Here is a 17,011-nt window from a genome sequence, read left to right on the forward strand (position 1 = left end):
AATATCTGTTAGATAACGTCAATATCTATAGCAAATATTATTTGTAATTCTTCGTAAACTTTTAGTATAATTGAAGGTGATGTCTTGCAGATAGAAATAAAGCCTTCATCTCCTACCACCACATATGTTAAAAGGCAACCAACTTCTACAAGTAGAACTGTGTTGTATTATTATTGGTCTGAATTAATTATTCTCATCTGTAATTAAAAATTAATAGTGTACTGTACTATTTCTCTGCAGGGACTTGCATACTTTAAAAATATTACTACTTTCATGACATTAATGTTTATGTCAAAAAGGATATTTTGATGATATAGTGAGACAGTATAATATAGTAATTAAGATCTTGTTTTGAATATGGCCTTCACCATTAAATGACTTTAAGGAAGTTACCAAACCTCTAAAGACAGTTTCCTTACCTATAACATGGCAACAAAAATATTGACTCCTCCGAGTTGTTTTCAGAATTAAATACTACATAGCATTGATAAGCAATTAGTATATTGTTTTTATGAGGTAAAAAGTCATGACTACTTATCTTAGGAAGTTTTACCCATTTAAAAAGACTATGAGGGTTTTATGTGTTCTTCAGTTAATTTTATATAATATTATTATAGTAATTAAAAAATTAACTTTTAAAAGCAACTATGTGCTTTCCTATTTTTGGAGGGAGACTCCAATGGCACTCTTTATATCTCTCTCTTAATACTTGTCACATTCTATTGTTTTTCCTTCAGGGCAGGAATTCAGTCTCATTCAGTTTTATATCCATAATGTTGTTGTGTCATTGGATCTGCATTACATCTAAATTGAATTACTTAGTGATCGTCCTTTTTCCTCCATCTTATCTAAATCTATTAACCCAAATTTTACTTATTTTTTTCCTATTCTTAGTTAAGAGCAGTTGATGAATTCTCAGTCTTCCTTTCTTTAGATTGAAACACCCAAGTTAATTAATGTTTTAGTCTTGTTTCTGTTTTCAAGATTCACTATTGTGAATGGTGAATTACAACTCCCTGATCTTTTAGCATTGTTACTAAATTGAGATGTTCAGTTTTTTTTTTTTTTTTTTTTTTAAGATTTTCTTTCTTTATTTGAGAGAGAGAGTGTGAGATCACAAGCAGGGGGAGTTGCAGAAGGAGAGGGAGAAGCAGGTTCCCTGGTGAGCCGGATGGATCCCAGGAACCCGGGATCATGACCTGAGCCGAAGGCAGATGCTTAACCAACTGAGCCACCCAGGCGCTCTTGAGGTGTTCAGTTTTCAAATGTGCAAACAACTATTACCTAAATAGGAAGAAACTCAATGGATAAATCTCAAAACCCTGAGCTTTTGACTTTATGGGCCTTGCTCACTTTTGTTAGCTGTGTGATTTGATCAGTAGATACGTTGTTTGATCACTTAGATCTCACTATTTCACTGTCTTGGACACACTCCCAGTATTCTTTCCATTCAGTTGGGAGTTGAGTTGGAGTTGTCTGTCTCTCATGTGCTTTTATTTTATTTTGTATTTTATCTTATTTTATTTATTTAGAGTTTTTAAGTATTTCTGAAAATGGGATGTGCTGTGGACCTGAAACAGAAAATTTGATTAAAAACCTATACAATTAGCTGTTAAATCCCCAAATTCCCTTCTTCAGCTTGTGCAGATGAGTATCTGTCCTGCCTCTACTCTGCTGGAAGGCAGAAGTTTCTTCTCTGTGGATGTTGACCCAGGTACCAGAACATGGTTGAGGGTGTCAGTACGATTTTGGAAACAGTGGAATTGATGAAAGTGTACATACTTATGAATGGAACTGCTAGCTTTTTTTCTTTACTTCGGTCCAGAATACTGTTACCCAGGTATATAGCTTCTAGGCAGGAGATTGGAGGATTTACCTCAATCTGACCAGCCCAAGAGAAGGCATGTGCAAAAACTAACATTTGGAGGTCTTCAGCTAAAATGGTCCCACCTATCAAAACTCCATACTGCTGTATAGTATATATGAAAGTTAAGAGAGTAAATCTTAAGAGTTGTTATAACAAGGAGGAAAACATTTTTTTCTTTTTCTTTCTTTTTTTTTTGTTTTGGTGTGAAGTAAACCGTGTTTAGTCATTTCACTACACACACACACACACACACCTCAAGTCATGTTGTACACCTTAAACTTATACAGTGTTGCGTTTCAGTTATATTTCAAAATACAAACAAACAAAAAGTATTCCAACAGTCAACAGCATGTCTTGGCCAAGCACAGAGTTTCCAAACAGTCTTTTTGTGCTTCATTCTTCAACTTGAAAGGGCAGCTAGTTATCATAAGACATTTGCAAAAAACTGCTAAATCTGATGAAAATATCAAATGAATAGGAAAAAAACAAGAAATCAAAAGAAATTGAAGTAATCCTGGAAGGAGATAAAAACTTCAATCTTTATGGACAGAAGATGTTACATTTATGAAGTAAAAATGTAACTTTTAAAAATAGATCATTCAGAAAACAAAAATGGGGCTTTTGAAATTAAAATTAGGATAACAAATTAATGGATTTTAAGATAAAATGAAGATTATGTTCCAAAGTAGTATGAACAAAGGACAGATGTAAAATAAAAGTTAGGAAATTTAAATGATTATTCCAGAAAATTTGCTGAGTGATAGGAGTAGCCAAAATAAAGAACAGAACATTTTAAATGAGGAAATTATCAAATGACTAATTTAAGAAAAATTTTTGGGCTTGAAGTACATGAATTTTCAGAATAAAAGATATCACTTAGCCCCAGAAGAGACTTGCAGCAAAATCGATCATGAAAAGTGGTGAGAGAAAGAAGACCCTAAGAGCTCATATATAGAGCAAAGAAATAGGACAGGGCCTTACGAAAGCAAAATCAGAAGCCAGAAGATTGGAGAGTAATACCTTTAATATCTGAAAATGCTTTCCAAGTTAGAGTTCTAAGTGTGATTAAATAATCATATAAGTAGTACGATGGTATTGTCGCTTTCAGAATTGCAACCTCTCAAAAATTTACTTCCAATGTACACTTTCTCTGGAAGCTACAGAAGTATGTCTCCTACTAATGTATTTGACTAAATAAACAAATATAAATTGATAAAAATTTAAATCCAAGGAATAGAGTAAATAATAGAGAGATGTGCAGAGAATCCTTCCTTTGCTACACCAGGCCTAGAGACAAGTTTGAATTGTAAAAGAAAGATGGAGTTTTAGTAGGGATGTCTTTAAGAAGTAAATGAAGGGGCGCCTGGGTGGCTCAGTGGGTTAAAGCCGCTGCCTTCGGCTCAGGTCATGATCCCAGGGTCCTGGGATCGAGCCCCGCATCAGGCTAACCCTTCCTCTCTCTCTCTGCCTGCCTCTCTGCCTACTTGTGATCTCTGGTCTGTCAAATAAATAAATAAAATCTTTTAAAAAAAAAAGAAGTAAATGAAACAGCTAGATAGCTTGATATATTAGAAAATATTGTGAAAAGTTGTACACATTTGGTGAAGAGGGATGAAGTAGCAGATCTATAGAAACCTAAACAAAAAAAAATGATTTGCAAGGAAAATAAAAAGTTATTCAAGGATAAAATGAATTATAATCTGCTACATGGCTTATCTGTATATACAATAATATATAGTAAATACTGAGTATTGGTCTAAAAATTATAAGTACATGAGGAAGATGGATGGAAGGGAAGTATGTGTGTATATGTCTGCATAAGAGTTAAATCTTCATCTTTTAAAGAGAAAGTTAGAGATATTACCTGAAACTAAGAACAAAGTATGCCATTTAGAATAAGGAGATAAATACAAAAACAAGCTTCTTCTAGTTTTTTACATAGAATTCAAAGTGCTTACCTCTGTGATTCAGGAGTAAGCATTGAGAAGTTAGGGAGCAGGAGAATTTTTTGTGATAAACCTTGTGGGATTATTTGACTTTTAAACTTTGCCCATACATATATTTGATTGAAAACAAGCAAAATAAGAATATACCAAACCAGTACAGAAACAGAGTGAGGGTGGCTCAGTGGGTTAAAGCCTCTGCCTTCCGCTCAGGTTGTGATCCCAGGGTCCCGGGATCAAGCCTTGCATCGGGCTCTCTGCTCAGCAGGGAGTCTGCTTCCTCCTCTCTCTCTCTGCCTGCCTCTCTGCCTACTTGTGATCTCTCTCTGTCAAATAAATAAATAAAATCTTAAAAAAAAAAAAGAAACAGAGTGAGGCACAAATTAGTGGGTCAGGGTAAATATTAGGATAATCGTTCTGGGAAGATTGGTATATGGTAATAGACAGAAAGGTATAGGAAATACGATAGATGGGAAAAATTAAATTAGATTCTTGGAGAAGATGCAAAACTGAGTTCCAAATGGATTGAAGACCAAAATGGTTAAAGCCAGACTGTACATCCTTTAGAAGAATATTGGAGATTATCTTTAAAATCTTGAGTTAAGAGTAGAAAGAATAAATCATGAAGAAAATGATAAGTTTGATCAGGTTTATGTACAAACTTTGGTAAAATAAGACTCCATAAACTACATGAAAATGCACATCACAGCATAGGAGAATATATGTTAATGCATATAATTAGCTAAGAATTGATATTTAGAATACTTAATAAAGAATTCGTAAAATTATCGAAAAACCAAAATTCTGGGGGCACCTGGCTGGCTCAGTCAGAAGAGCACATGACTCTTGAATTCAGGGTTATAAGTTCAAGCCCCACATTGGGTGTAGTGATTACTTAAAATCTTTGTTAAAAAAAGTAAAAAACAAAAATCAAATAGAAAAATGGGCAAAGACTTGAACAGTGATTTTACAGAAGGGTGAAATACTACTGTGAAAAAATGCTTGATCTTACCAGTAACTAGGGAAAAAAAAAATTCATCAGATTGGTAAAAATGTAAAAGTCTGAGAAAGCTACATAATGTAGTAAGTGTGAAATAAGATCCGTCATGCACGGCTAATGTGAATTTAAGTCAGTGCAACACTTGAAGCGCAAAAGGGTATTGGAGAAATCTAGTAAAATTGAACTTATGTCTTTCCTTAAACCTGGTAATTTTCCGTTTAGAAATCTACCTGGAGAGGGGCACCTGGGTGGCTCAGTGGGTTGGGCCTCTGCCTTTGGCTCAGGTCATGGTCTCGGGGTCCTGGGATTGAGCCCTGTGTCAGGCTCTCGCTCGGTGGGCAACCTGCCTCCTCCTCTCTCTCTGCCTGCCTCTCTGCCTACTTGTGATCACTCTCTCTCTGTCAAATAAATAAAATCTTAAGAAAAAAAAAAAAGAAATCTACCTGGAAAAACTCTCAAAACTTGCAAAAGAGGGTGTGTGTAACAGTGAACAAACCAACATATGACTTGTAGTAGGAAAAATCTGAAAAAAGTCTAATTCATCTTTAAAAAGATGAATATGTTTTCGTATAGTCATAATATAGAATGTTATAACATGATTAAAATGAGAATATAGCACCACATATGTGCCTAAGTCTAAATGGGTTGTTTAATAGACATTTCTCCAAAGAATATACATAAGTGGCCAATAAGAACACATGAAAAATCATTTGGAAAATACAGATCAAAACCATATTGAGGGGCGTCTGGGTGGCTCAGTGGGTTAAGCCTCTGCCTTAGCTCAGGTCATGATCCCAGGGTCCTGGGATCGAGCCCCGCATCAGGCTCTCTGCTCAGCAGGGAGTCTGCTTCCCCCTCTCTCTCTGCTTGCCTCTCTGCCTACTTGTAATCTCCATCTGTCAAATAAATAAATAAAATCTTTAAAAAAAAACCATATTGAGATACCGCTTCACATCCTTTAGTATGGCTATTATCAAGAAATAGAAAAATAAGTGTAAGTAAGGATATGGAGAAACTGGAACCCTTGTGCACTCCTTGTTGGACTATAAAATGGTACAGCTGGTGTGGAAAAGAGGATGGATGGTCCTCAAAAATTTAAACAAGACAACCACATAATCCAGCGATTCCACTTCAGGTATATACCCAAAAGAATTGAAAGCAAGTACAAGAACAGATATTTGTACATCCATGTTCATAGCGGCGTCATTCACAATAGCCAAGATTAGAAGCAACCCAGGTGTCCATTGATGGATGAATGGATCAACAAAATGTGGTATATATGTACAATGAGATATCATTCAGGCTTAAAAGGATGGAATTCTGACACGCGGCATGACATGGATGAACCTTAACAACCTGGTAAAGGAAGTAAGTCGAAGACTAAAGGTCTAATACTGTGTGATTTCATTCATCTGAGGTACTAAAGTAGTCAGATTTATAGACAAAAAAGCAAAAAGTTGATTGGCAGGGGCTGGGAGCGAAGAGAATGGGGAATTACCGTTTAAGAGGGACAGAGTTTTAGTTTTGCAAAATAAGAAAGTGCTGAGATTGATGGTTGTGTTGTTTCCAAAATATAAATGTACTTAATGTCACTGAACTGCACACATAAAAATGGCTAAAATGTGAAGAGGATAAAAAGCAAAACTTAATGTGTTAAAAATAAGCAAGTTGTGGAATTGATATTCTATACTATAATATACATTTGTATTAATACAAAGCTTTTCCATGTACAAAAATTACTATATATGTATCATATATAGAAACACTGATAAGCAAATACAGAATAGTAGTTGCATCCTAAGAAGGAAGACCTAATGGAGCTTGAATTGGAATGAGAGTACACAGGGAGCCTGTCATATCTGTAAAAATGTATTTCTTTAAAAAATCTAAAGTAAATATGGTCAAATACTAGGTTTGACAAATCTGGTTAGTGGTACATAGGTGTTTGTAATGCCATTTTTTTAGGCTGTTCTGTGCGCTGAAAAAAAATTCATCTTCTACCAAAAGAAATTGGCTTATGAAATTAGAAGAAATCCTCAGGAAGCCAAATTTTTAGTTAATGCTTGTCTCTATTCTTAGTTCTTTTTTCCCTCTTTTTTCTGAGTTTTTCTGAGCATTTCTATGGTTCTCATCTGGAAAATCTGCTTTCCTTCTTGCCTGGTTTGTATGGGATTCTGGGCCAAATTGCTTACCTTTTAGTCCTAGGTTAGCTCAGATGGTTGGATCACTTTCTTTTCTGGACTACAGATTGCCCCCAAATGATCTTAAAGATTCTTCTTTGGAGATTTTTGTAACAAACTGGTATCTGGCAGTCTTACTCTTTCATCTGACTCTTTTCTGTTTTATTTCTTTGATGCATATTCAGGTTTCTAATTCTGTTGTTGGAATACTACAAACAACACAATTTGTAGATCACTGGCCCTGTGTGTGTGTGTGTGTGTGTGTGTGTATTGGGTGGAATGATTGAAATCTGTTTGCCCTAACTTACTTACTGTCTCTAACATTCCCATCTCTTTCTTTCTTTCTTTTCTTTCTTTCTTTTTCTTTCTTTCTTTTCAAAGCCTATGCCTTTTACAGGTCACCCTTTCCAAATGGGAGTAATCTTTCAGAATCTGCTACAAATATACTTTTAAATGTCAAATACTTTTATAATAATTTATAGAAAAACAAAGGTAATAAATGGGCTTTAAGCAAATTGCCTAACTTCTCCTAGATCTAATTTTTCAATTTTCTTTTTTAAAGATTTTATTTTTTTGACAGAGGGAGGGAGAGAGAGAGAGAGAGAGAGAGCGTAGAAACAGGGGGAACAGCAGAGGGAGAGAGAGAAGCAGGCTCTCTGCCAAGCAGGGAGCCCACGGGGCTAGAATCGAGGACCCTGGGGATGTGACCCGAGCTGAAGGTGGACGCTTAATCGACTGAGCCACCAAGTTCCCCTAATTTTTCATTTTCAGCATATGATAATACCTGCTGAATCAATTTCATTGGATTCTTACAAAGACCATTTTAAATTATGTAGATGAATGCACTTTTTTTTTTTTTAAAGATTTTTATTTACTTATTTGACAGAGAGAGATCACAAGTAGGCAGAGAGACAGGCAGAGATAGGAGGAAGCAGGCTCCCTGCTGAGCCAAGAGCCCCATGCTGGGCTCGATCCCAGGACCCCGGGATCATGACCTGAGCCGAAGGCAGAGGCTTTAACCCACTGAGCCATCCAGGCACCCCTAGATGAATGCACTTTGGAAGCTTTACAGTACTATACACATGTAAGCATACTTCTTACATGAACTGTAACATGTAAAATTGACCAGAATGTTGATTGTATGTATAGGCCTCCTTCATAGTATTTCCCAAAATGTGATATTCAGAGCATTGGCTCTTAGAAATGTTAATGTGAAAAGTATAACATGAAAAGTGATTCTGTGGATAAAATATTGGGAACATTGTTTTAGGTATAGTTAGGCTTCTATATGTCTGTACTCTCTTTTGAGAGTATTTAATAGGCAGATGTATTTTCTGAATTAAGGAGAGAGATTATATAAACTAAGGAATAACTTCTCTTGGGGGGGATTTGTGTTCTTTGGAATAGACTTCAGGAGATGTAATTCAAGGTGTGTTTAATTGCTATCTGTTTTCTAAAACAGTTTTAAAAGTTTTATTTTTTAAACCATGATTTTGGTTTTTATAATTTCTTTGATCTTCATTAGTAGTGATATTGAATTAAAACCCAATTATTATTTTATTACTAGTGTTAAAGAGGTAATCACATGAATAGGAAAACAAGTAATTTATTACAACTTTAACTTCTACAACTAACTGTATTTTAGATTATTGTTGTGTTCCCAGAGGGCTTCTAAACTGCCTAAAAATAAGATTTGTTTTTAAAAATTTGTTACATCTCTGTGTTTTTATTAAATACTACTGCCTGCCTTTAGATAGGGCATGTCTAAGAAGATGAAATCTAAAACACTGTCCTGAGGATGTCCCTAGTAACTGAAAACTGAATATTTAACATCTCAAAAGCTATGTTAGTGTATGTGTCAATTTTGAGCTAGGTTATATTGAAATGATACACAGTTTTCTATTATCATTTTTCTTTTCATATTTTTATATAGCTCACGAATTATTTAGGCTTTTAAATTTTTTTCTCGATTTTTGCTACTGAAGTCATTCTGTTTTATATAAAATGAACTCTGTTGTTTTGAAATACCAAATCATTAAAATGATTTAATGCTTTTATTTTGATGATTCCATTTTTAGGCATTATTTCACTGAATGTTATTTATATTCCATTTAATTTCATAAGCATGAATGTAAAATTTGGTATAGTAATTTAATTTCCTAATAGGTTTGCCCAGTATTGGTGTTCATGTAGTTTACTCTATGAGCCTTGATTTATTTAATAAAGATATGTCTTTGGAATTATCCTCCAATTAAAAACTATACGCCTAATTTTTTTCCATTTTCATCATTCTCATACACTTAAATTTATTTGTGGGAATTTTATGCAGAAGTTGTTTTTATTTAAGGAATGATGCCAGTTGAGTAGTGTTATTAAATTGTAGGTCATGGCAAGTTAATGGAAGTCTTCCTAATTTTAGTTATTGTATCTTCAATTTGACCAAAGATGGTTTTATAGTATTTGTCTTGATTTATTGTTTTATTTCATTTTTTATGTTTTGCTGTTCTCTTTTTTCTAGCTTGTGATGAATGGAAAATATTACCAAAACCAAATCTTCATAGAGATGTCAACAGATTCGGACACTCTGCAGTTGTTATTAATGGGTAAAAAACATACATTTGTCAGTCATACTATCCACATATTCTGTTACTCTTTTTAAAAATTATCATTTGTACTTAATGGAATTGGGTATCCCTAGTCTGCTGTGGACTACATTTTGGTTCGTTAACCGTATCCTTCATTCTTTTGTGTTCAAATATATTTAAGAGAAAGGGGAGCAGTCAGACAGTTAAAACTGAGATAAAACCAAAGATACTTAAAAAAAAAATCATCCTGCCTTCTTTTCTTTTTGTAGAGATCAATGAATGTCTTCTTTAAAAAAGGTCAAACTGATGATAAAAAGGCTAGCTGCTTATTTCTATCAAGGAGAACAAGGAAAGTGAGAAGAATTAGATTCTCATTTTAGTTCTGTCATTAACCCTGTGATTTTTGACAAATCCCTTAATGTCTCTAAACTTTAATATCTTTATATCCCTTGGGATTTTGGATGGGATGATCATTAAGTTACCTTCTTTTAAGTTAGTAGCATTTTTCTTTTCTTTTTTAAAAAAGATTTAATTTATTTATTAGAAAGTGTGTGTGTGTGTGAGAGAGAGAGAGAGAGAGAGAGAGAGAGAGAGAGAGAGAGATTGTGAGCAGGGGGTAGAGATAGAGGGAGAAGCAGACTCCCTGCTGAGCAGGGAGCCTGATGTGGGACTGAAGACCAGGACTCTGGCATCATGACCTGAACCAAAGGCTGATGCTTAACCAACTCAGCCACCCAGGTGCCCTCATTTTTCTATTTCTACAGCAAAAATTTGGTAATGTGGCAGGAAACAATAGGTCATTCATTAGCTTAAAATTTGTAATTTATAATGACATTTTTATAGGTTTATTTTATCACCACCTTAATCTATTTATGTAAAAATTCTTCAGGATGGTACTAAAAGCATGTAGAAGTTAACCACAATGAAACTCTGTAATTGGTATCAGTTAGCTTTCAAAACAGTAATAAATGAAATTCAGAGTTTATACCTAAAACCTCTAGACTTCTTTTTTGCAATACTGTGTTGGTTGACTTTTATTTTACTCTTTTTAAATAATAAAAGATAATATTGAAGCATTTTCTGATCTTTTCTACTTATTCATAATGTTGGAAATAAAAATTATGCTTTTTTAGGGTATAGAATTCTTTGGCACTGGTAGTTGAATTAATTTCGCAATTGTCTGGACTTCTTTTCCTGAATTGAAGTTTTGAATATCTTTTTGATATTTTATCTTTGGTTTATTTCTTAAGAGGTTAGTAAAAACTGAAACACAGATTCTGTATCTAAGTTCACTGTCAGTATTAAAAAATTGTAATTCTAGATAGCAGTTCTAAAGTGTATCTTATTATCCATGTAGAGGCATTTTCTATTTCTAAGAAAAATTATTTACTACCTTGATAAATGTATTTAAATTTATTTTTCAAACTAGTAGGTTAGACTTTTCTTAATATTGTTTCTTTGGTTTTTTTTTTTTTTTTAATAGGTCCATGTATATATTTGGAGGATTTTCTAGTGTGCTCCTTAATGATATCCTTGTTTACAAGCCTCCAAATTGCAAGGCTTTCAGAGATGAAGAACTTTGTAAGAATGCTGGTCCTGGAATAAAATGTATTTGGAATAAAAATCACTGTGAATCTTGGGAATCTGGAAATAGTAATAATATCCTTAGGGCAAAATGCCCTCCTAAAACAGGTAGTTTTTCTTTTTTTTCTTCCTCTCTGGCATAAATCTTCTCTACTTGGCCAGAACTAGTAATACATTTTGCTTATAAGAGTTACCTTGGTATGGCTTTTAGAATTAAAAATTCATAATCCTTTAGTTAGGAATTTTAAAGTTTGAACTTAGCAGTGATTAACAATTTTTTATTAGCTATTTTTAGTTTTCTCTTTTAATTCTATATGTAATATTACATATACCAATATTTTATGTATAACATGGTCATGCACACATTTATATGAACTATTTTCCTATATAAGTAAAAAATGCTTTAAAGTATACTCTAAGAACTACTGTGTTTCTAAGAAATACAATGAAATAATTTATTCTGCGCTTGGTAGTTTTTTTCCTTCTTTAATATTGCCAAGCCAACCACAGAGTTAAAAGATTTTCTAGAATTTTGATGACTAATGTTTTAGTTTAATACTTATTATAAAATATTGAATAAGTAAATCAAACATGAAAAATTGCTAGTAAATATGAGTGAATGATTTGGATAAAAATTGTTCAGTTTCCTTTAAATGGCTGGGACTTTTATGCATTTTTTTATGCTACAATTAGTTATGTATTTTCAGTGAATCTATGATTACTGTGATGCCTCTGAATATCTTTATGAAGAATGATAACCAATGAGTATTTGTTATAATGTTTCTTTTCGATGTGTAGTAATGGTTTTTTAAATAAAAAACCTGTAAGTCTTTCCCCCTCCATACTGGATAAATGTTAAATGGCAGTAGGATCCTGGTAGACTGAATAATTAAAATGAGGGTAGGAGGAATCTCAAAACCTGCAAACACAATTCAAATTCAATATGAAGTTAAGTTCATATTGAAGCTGTTATTTTCATGTTTTTGGCCATATTTATGGTGTAAAATGTCTTAGTGATTCTTAGACAGGTGTTAAAAATGTGTGAATGAAGAAGTGTGACATTTTCTTTCTCACCCTGACGCACTCGTCTCCCATTTGTCCCACAGCTGCTCCTGACGACAGATGCTACAGATACGCAGACTGTGCCAGCTGTGCTGCCAATACCAACGGGTGCCAGTGGTGTGATGACAAGAAATGCATTTCTGCAAACAGCAACTGCAGTGTGGTTAGTATTTATGGGTGAACGGTGATGTGGCTAGCTTGGCTGCTTCCAGTCATTAGCTCCCATTTAGTAGCCTGGTGCAGGCAGCACCTCACACATCAATGAAAATATGGAAGGAATCCCTCACTGTTTGGTGAAGTCACTCCAGCTTCTTGCTCAGATTTGTTAGTCTAGATTCCAATAACTTTTGCTTCTTCCCATGCCCTTTAAAAAAAGACTAGAACTATAAATGTAGTCTTCTGTGCTGATAGACCCATTATATGGGTAAGTATTGGAATGATTTCCGTGGGATTCTGGTCAGACATACACATGCGTGGTAGTAGTGTGGTCTTATGTTTTGTTCACAGGCTTTGTGTGTACGTTTACTCAGAGGTTGACAGTGGCACTTTCCCTTTGTCTCTTTAGATCAGTGGTTCTCAACCACAGGCAGTTTTGTGCCTTAAGGGACATTTGGCAACGTGTGTCAACATTTTTGGTTGTCACAACTGTGGGGCTGCTCCTGGCATCTAGAAGAGGCCAGGAATGCTGTTAAAATTCCATAATGCATGAACTCTTCCACAAAACACAAGTATCTGGCTCAAAATGTCAATAGGGTTAAGTTTGAGAAACCCCACTTTAAGTAGACAATTGAAAAAAAAGTAATGAAATTAATATGTATGGTAGATGAAAACGGATTAAGAGCAGCAAAAATTAATCTTTTAAGCAGGTAGTATCAAAATATCCCATGTTTTTAAGATGTCAACAATTGGAAAGAAAAATTTCAAAAAGTATTAATAAGTATAACATTAAAAGGATTAAAAACTATAGTAGGACCAAGAATTCTCTTACTGGGCTATAGCTTAAACCACTAAATGATGTCCTTACATATTTTCAACTAAATGTAACATACATTATTTTTTTTTTAATTTTTATTAATCACCAAAAGTATTCACTTATTTTTTCAGAATACTCTGTGGAGATAAAAGGTAAAGAAAAGAGAATTTGAAAGTTAAGTAAAAAATCTTTATTGTATCATCAAAAATTTTTTAATAAACAGTCATATTTAAAAATATTTGTTTTATGGTTCTGTACTATAATAATATTCAGAACTTAAAATGGTGGAAATTTTTCAGTTATTAACTCATCAGATTGAAACCTTTGCTTTCATACATATTTTGTTGGTATATACTCTCCCGTGATATAAGTAGCTTTAGTAACAGATATACTTCAATTTTATATGAATTTTAACGTTAATAGGACATGACTCTGCTTTGAAAATTTGAAATGCTTTTTTATATTTGCATTAATATTTGTCTAACGGGGGTTATTTTAGTGAGTAAAATAAAGCATGGGAATAAGAGTAAAATGAAGAATGTTATTAAATAAAAATTGTAAACAGATGTGTTTAAAGCTTTGTTGGATAACCATGAGTTTAGGTATTGTGTTTAGACATTTAAACTAAATGAAAATAGGGGCACCTGGGTCGCACAGTGGGTTAAAGCCTCTGCCTTCAGCTCAGGTCATGATCCTAGGGTCCTGGTATCAAGCCCCGTACTGGGCTCTCTGCTCGGCAGGGAGCCTGCTTTCCCCTTTCTCTCTCTGCCTGCCTCTCTGCCTACTTGTGATCTCTGTCTGTCAAATAAATAAAATCTTAAAAAAAATAAACTAAATGAAATCATGCGTACCTCAAAAATTGTGTTATGTAAATTACTATCAAGTATTCATTTTATAAAGTGACCTTATTTATATTTTATTTTATTTTTAAAGATTTCATTTATTTATTTGAGAGTGAGAGAGAATGAGAAGAGAGCGTGAGAGGAGAGGGGTCAGCGGGAGAAGCAGATTCCCCACTGAGCAGGGAACCCGATATGGGACTCCATCCCTGGACACCAGGATCATGACCTGAGCCCAAGGCAGTCGCTTAACCAACTGAGCCGCCCAGGCGCCCTATATTTTATGTTTTAAAATGATGTGTTAACAAGGAAGGCACTGGTCAAGATAGTATAAGTGAGCAAATGGTACTCACTTATAATTTTCACTTATAATTTAGATTTTGATGTAATGTCTTTTAGATGGTTTGATCAGAATGGTGATTAAACTAAACCAAATGCTAATGGTTACAGAAAGTTCTGTGAGCTTTTAGTATGAATGATGCCTATTGACACCCTATTTTGTTATTTGGTCATATTTACTCGAAGTTGCATAATTTGTGCTCTTAAACCTCAAATAACCTGCTTACTTATTTGGTTCATTAGGCTAAAAATTACCAACCGTGTTTCAGAATAGCAGTCATTTCTTTCATCATTGGTTAAATTGGCCCCTGGGTGTGATTAAAATATAATTTCATCTATTGTACTGGTTCAGCATCAGTAAATGACTCTCCTGTTTGTAATGAAGAGCAGTGGAGTTATTTGGATGGTGACTCTAATGACACCATTGTTAGTCTAAAGACTGGCATTAAAACTGTTCTTTCTTTTATCCTAACAAGTTGTTCAGCCATCCTCCTGTCATTTTTACAGGTTATTCTATTTATTGGATGGTTTGAGTAAATTTATTTCTTTTCCGTTACTGACAAATGTTTGGAGCTATATTCTAATTATTACATAGAATAATGCTAAGATTTATATTATATTCTATATGAAGACAGAAAACTATGAATTAGGAAAAGTAACAATGAAAAAGTATATATGTTCTGAATGAAAATGTGGTTGAATAAGAGTCACAAAGTAATTTGAGATTAAAAAAAATGTATCTTCTCTGGTTTTTTTTAGGATGAATAATGACAAACATTAGTATCTATCTGCTTTTTATCTGTTACCTTATAGCACATGTAATTTGCTCTAAAGAAATGAACATCTTTGGAATTGAGGTGACTGCAGTGTGTTTCATGTGGGAAAGTATAGTAGTTTATAGAAAAATATTTGATGGGTGACGTTTAAATTACCCAAGAGGATAAAAGTTGCTTCAACCATTTTTATATGTGAGATAGGTATAATTAAATTTTAACTATTAACTTTATTGACTAAAAAGAAATATTTAGCTCCCTTAGTTAAAGCCTGAGTTAAGTATTTGTATCTATAGAGGAAAAAAAAGATTGAAGTGAACCTCAGTGTTCAGCATTAAGTCCTTTATGTTTTCTTCTCAAGAGTTATGGAAAGAATTGAACCAAATATTTTAATCATAGATATTGATGACATCCTGTAAAATATCTGAACTTTGATGTTTGTAGGGAACTCCCACCAAAGTTCCTGTGGTGCCTAAATTTTTTCTTTTCTTTTCTTCCCCCCCCCTTTTTTTTTACCTTTTTAACTTTAATCTCTTAATGCTGGAGTTTAGTTGAAATATGATTATGTTTTATGGTAGGATTGGTCAAAGTCTGACTTCTGCGGCTTCTTTGCAGCCACCATAAGGGAAATGTGACAAATACAGAAGTGTCAATTGACCAAAATGATTATTTCATGTCTGTGGAAATAAAATTAGTTTGAGTTATTGTGAAAATAATTCATCTTTTTAGATTGATTTTGATAAAGTATCTCTTTACTTTTTATTATTATCATTTCTACTTCATTTCTAGGGGTTTGTATGATAGTTTTATTATGACTAGAATTTTCATGTGGTCATGAGGAGCAGTGACTCTGCATTGGCTTTTTTGATTGAATGGAAGCCTATTATCAGATTCAATAGAAAAGGTTTTCATTAGATGGTTTCTGTTTCAAATTACGAAATGTGCACATTTTTTCCAATAAGTATATATTGTAGTTCCAAAAACTATAGTTTAAAGAAGTGAGTAAAAGAGATTCTGATTCAGTAGAACTCGATCTGGGGTGGCTCAGTGGGTTAAACCTCTGCTTTCAGCTCAGGTCATGATCTCGGGGGTCCTGGGATCAAGCCCGCATCAGGCTCTCTGCTCAGCAGGGAGGCTGCTTCCCCTTCTCTTTCTGCCTGCCTCTCTGCCTACTTGTGATATCTCTCTCTCTCTGTCAAATAAATTCTTAAAAAAAAAAAGAAATCTGAATTTTAAAATTTACTTGTGATTTATATTTATGATGTAGTTTAAGAATTTTTGCTATAAAAAGATGAAAAATAACATGCTTTATCTTTAAACTTTCTAGTCTGTGAAAAACTACACCAAATGTCATGTGAGAAATGAGCAGATTTGTAACAAACTTACCAGCTGTAAAAGCTGTTCACTAAACTTGAATTGCCAGTGGGATCAGCGACAACAAGAATGCCAGGCTTTACCAGGTAAAGATTTCAATTTGGTAAATGAATTTCTAGTCCACAGATGAATGCCATTATAGTAAAGAGCATGTAGTAAGAACATTCCAGTTTCTAAAATTAAATTAATAGCAAATAAACAATAATATTGGAGTAATAATAGCATAGTTTCTATAAGGAAATTTTGTATATTTGCTTCCAGTTCTTTTAAGATGTTCAGGATTTCTTATATTTATTATACTAGTGATTATATCTTAAATCATATCTTAGAAACAAAATAATAAGCACTGAGACTAATATCCAGATTTAATGAATGTTAACATTTCAACCTATTTGGTTTGTTTTTTAAGTGCCCTTTATCTTTGAAATTCTGGGAACTTTTTTATTGACTACTTTTTTATTATAAATAACAATTTTTATAATAAGTTTTATA

The 17,011-nt window shown here is 33.6% G+C and overlaps 1 protein-coding gene across 7 annotated transcripts in view; it reads left to right on the forward strand.

Moving 5' to 3' along the window:
- The window catches only part of ATRNL1 (attractin like 1), an 817,982-nt gene that overhangs the window by 135,020 nt on the left and 665,951 nt on the right, over positions 1–17,011 (forward strand). For all 7 annotated transcript variants that reach the window (XM_047702609.1, XM_047702610.1, XM_047702611.1 and 4 more), the window contains exons 11-14: positions 9,509–9,593; positions 11,059–11,267; positions 12,266–12,384; positions 16,473–16,605. In XM_047702609.1, the coding sequence (XP_047558565.1) occupies positions 9,509–9,593; positions 11,059–11,267; positions 12,266–12,384; positions 16,473–16,605 (546 nt within the window). The remainder of the gene's footprint in view (positions 1–9,508; positions 9,594–11,058; positions 11,268–12,265; positions 12,385–16,472; positions 16,606–17,011) is intronic.

Source organism: Lutra lutra, chromosome 14, assembly GCF_902655055.1.
Source record: "Lutra lutra chromosome 14, mLutLut1.2, whole genome shotgun sequence".
Lineage (NCBI taxonomy): Eukaryota > Metazoa > Chordata > Mammalia > Carnivora > Mustelidae > Lutra > Lutra lutra.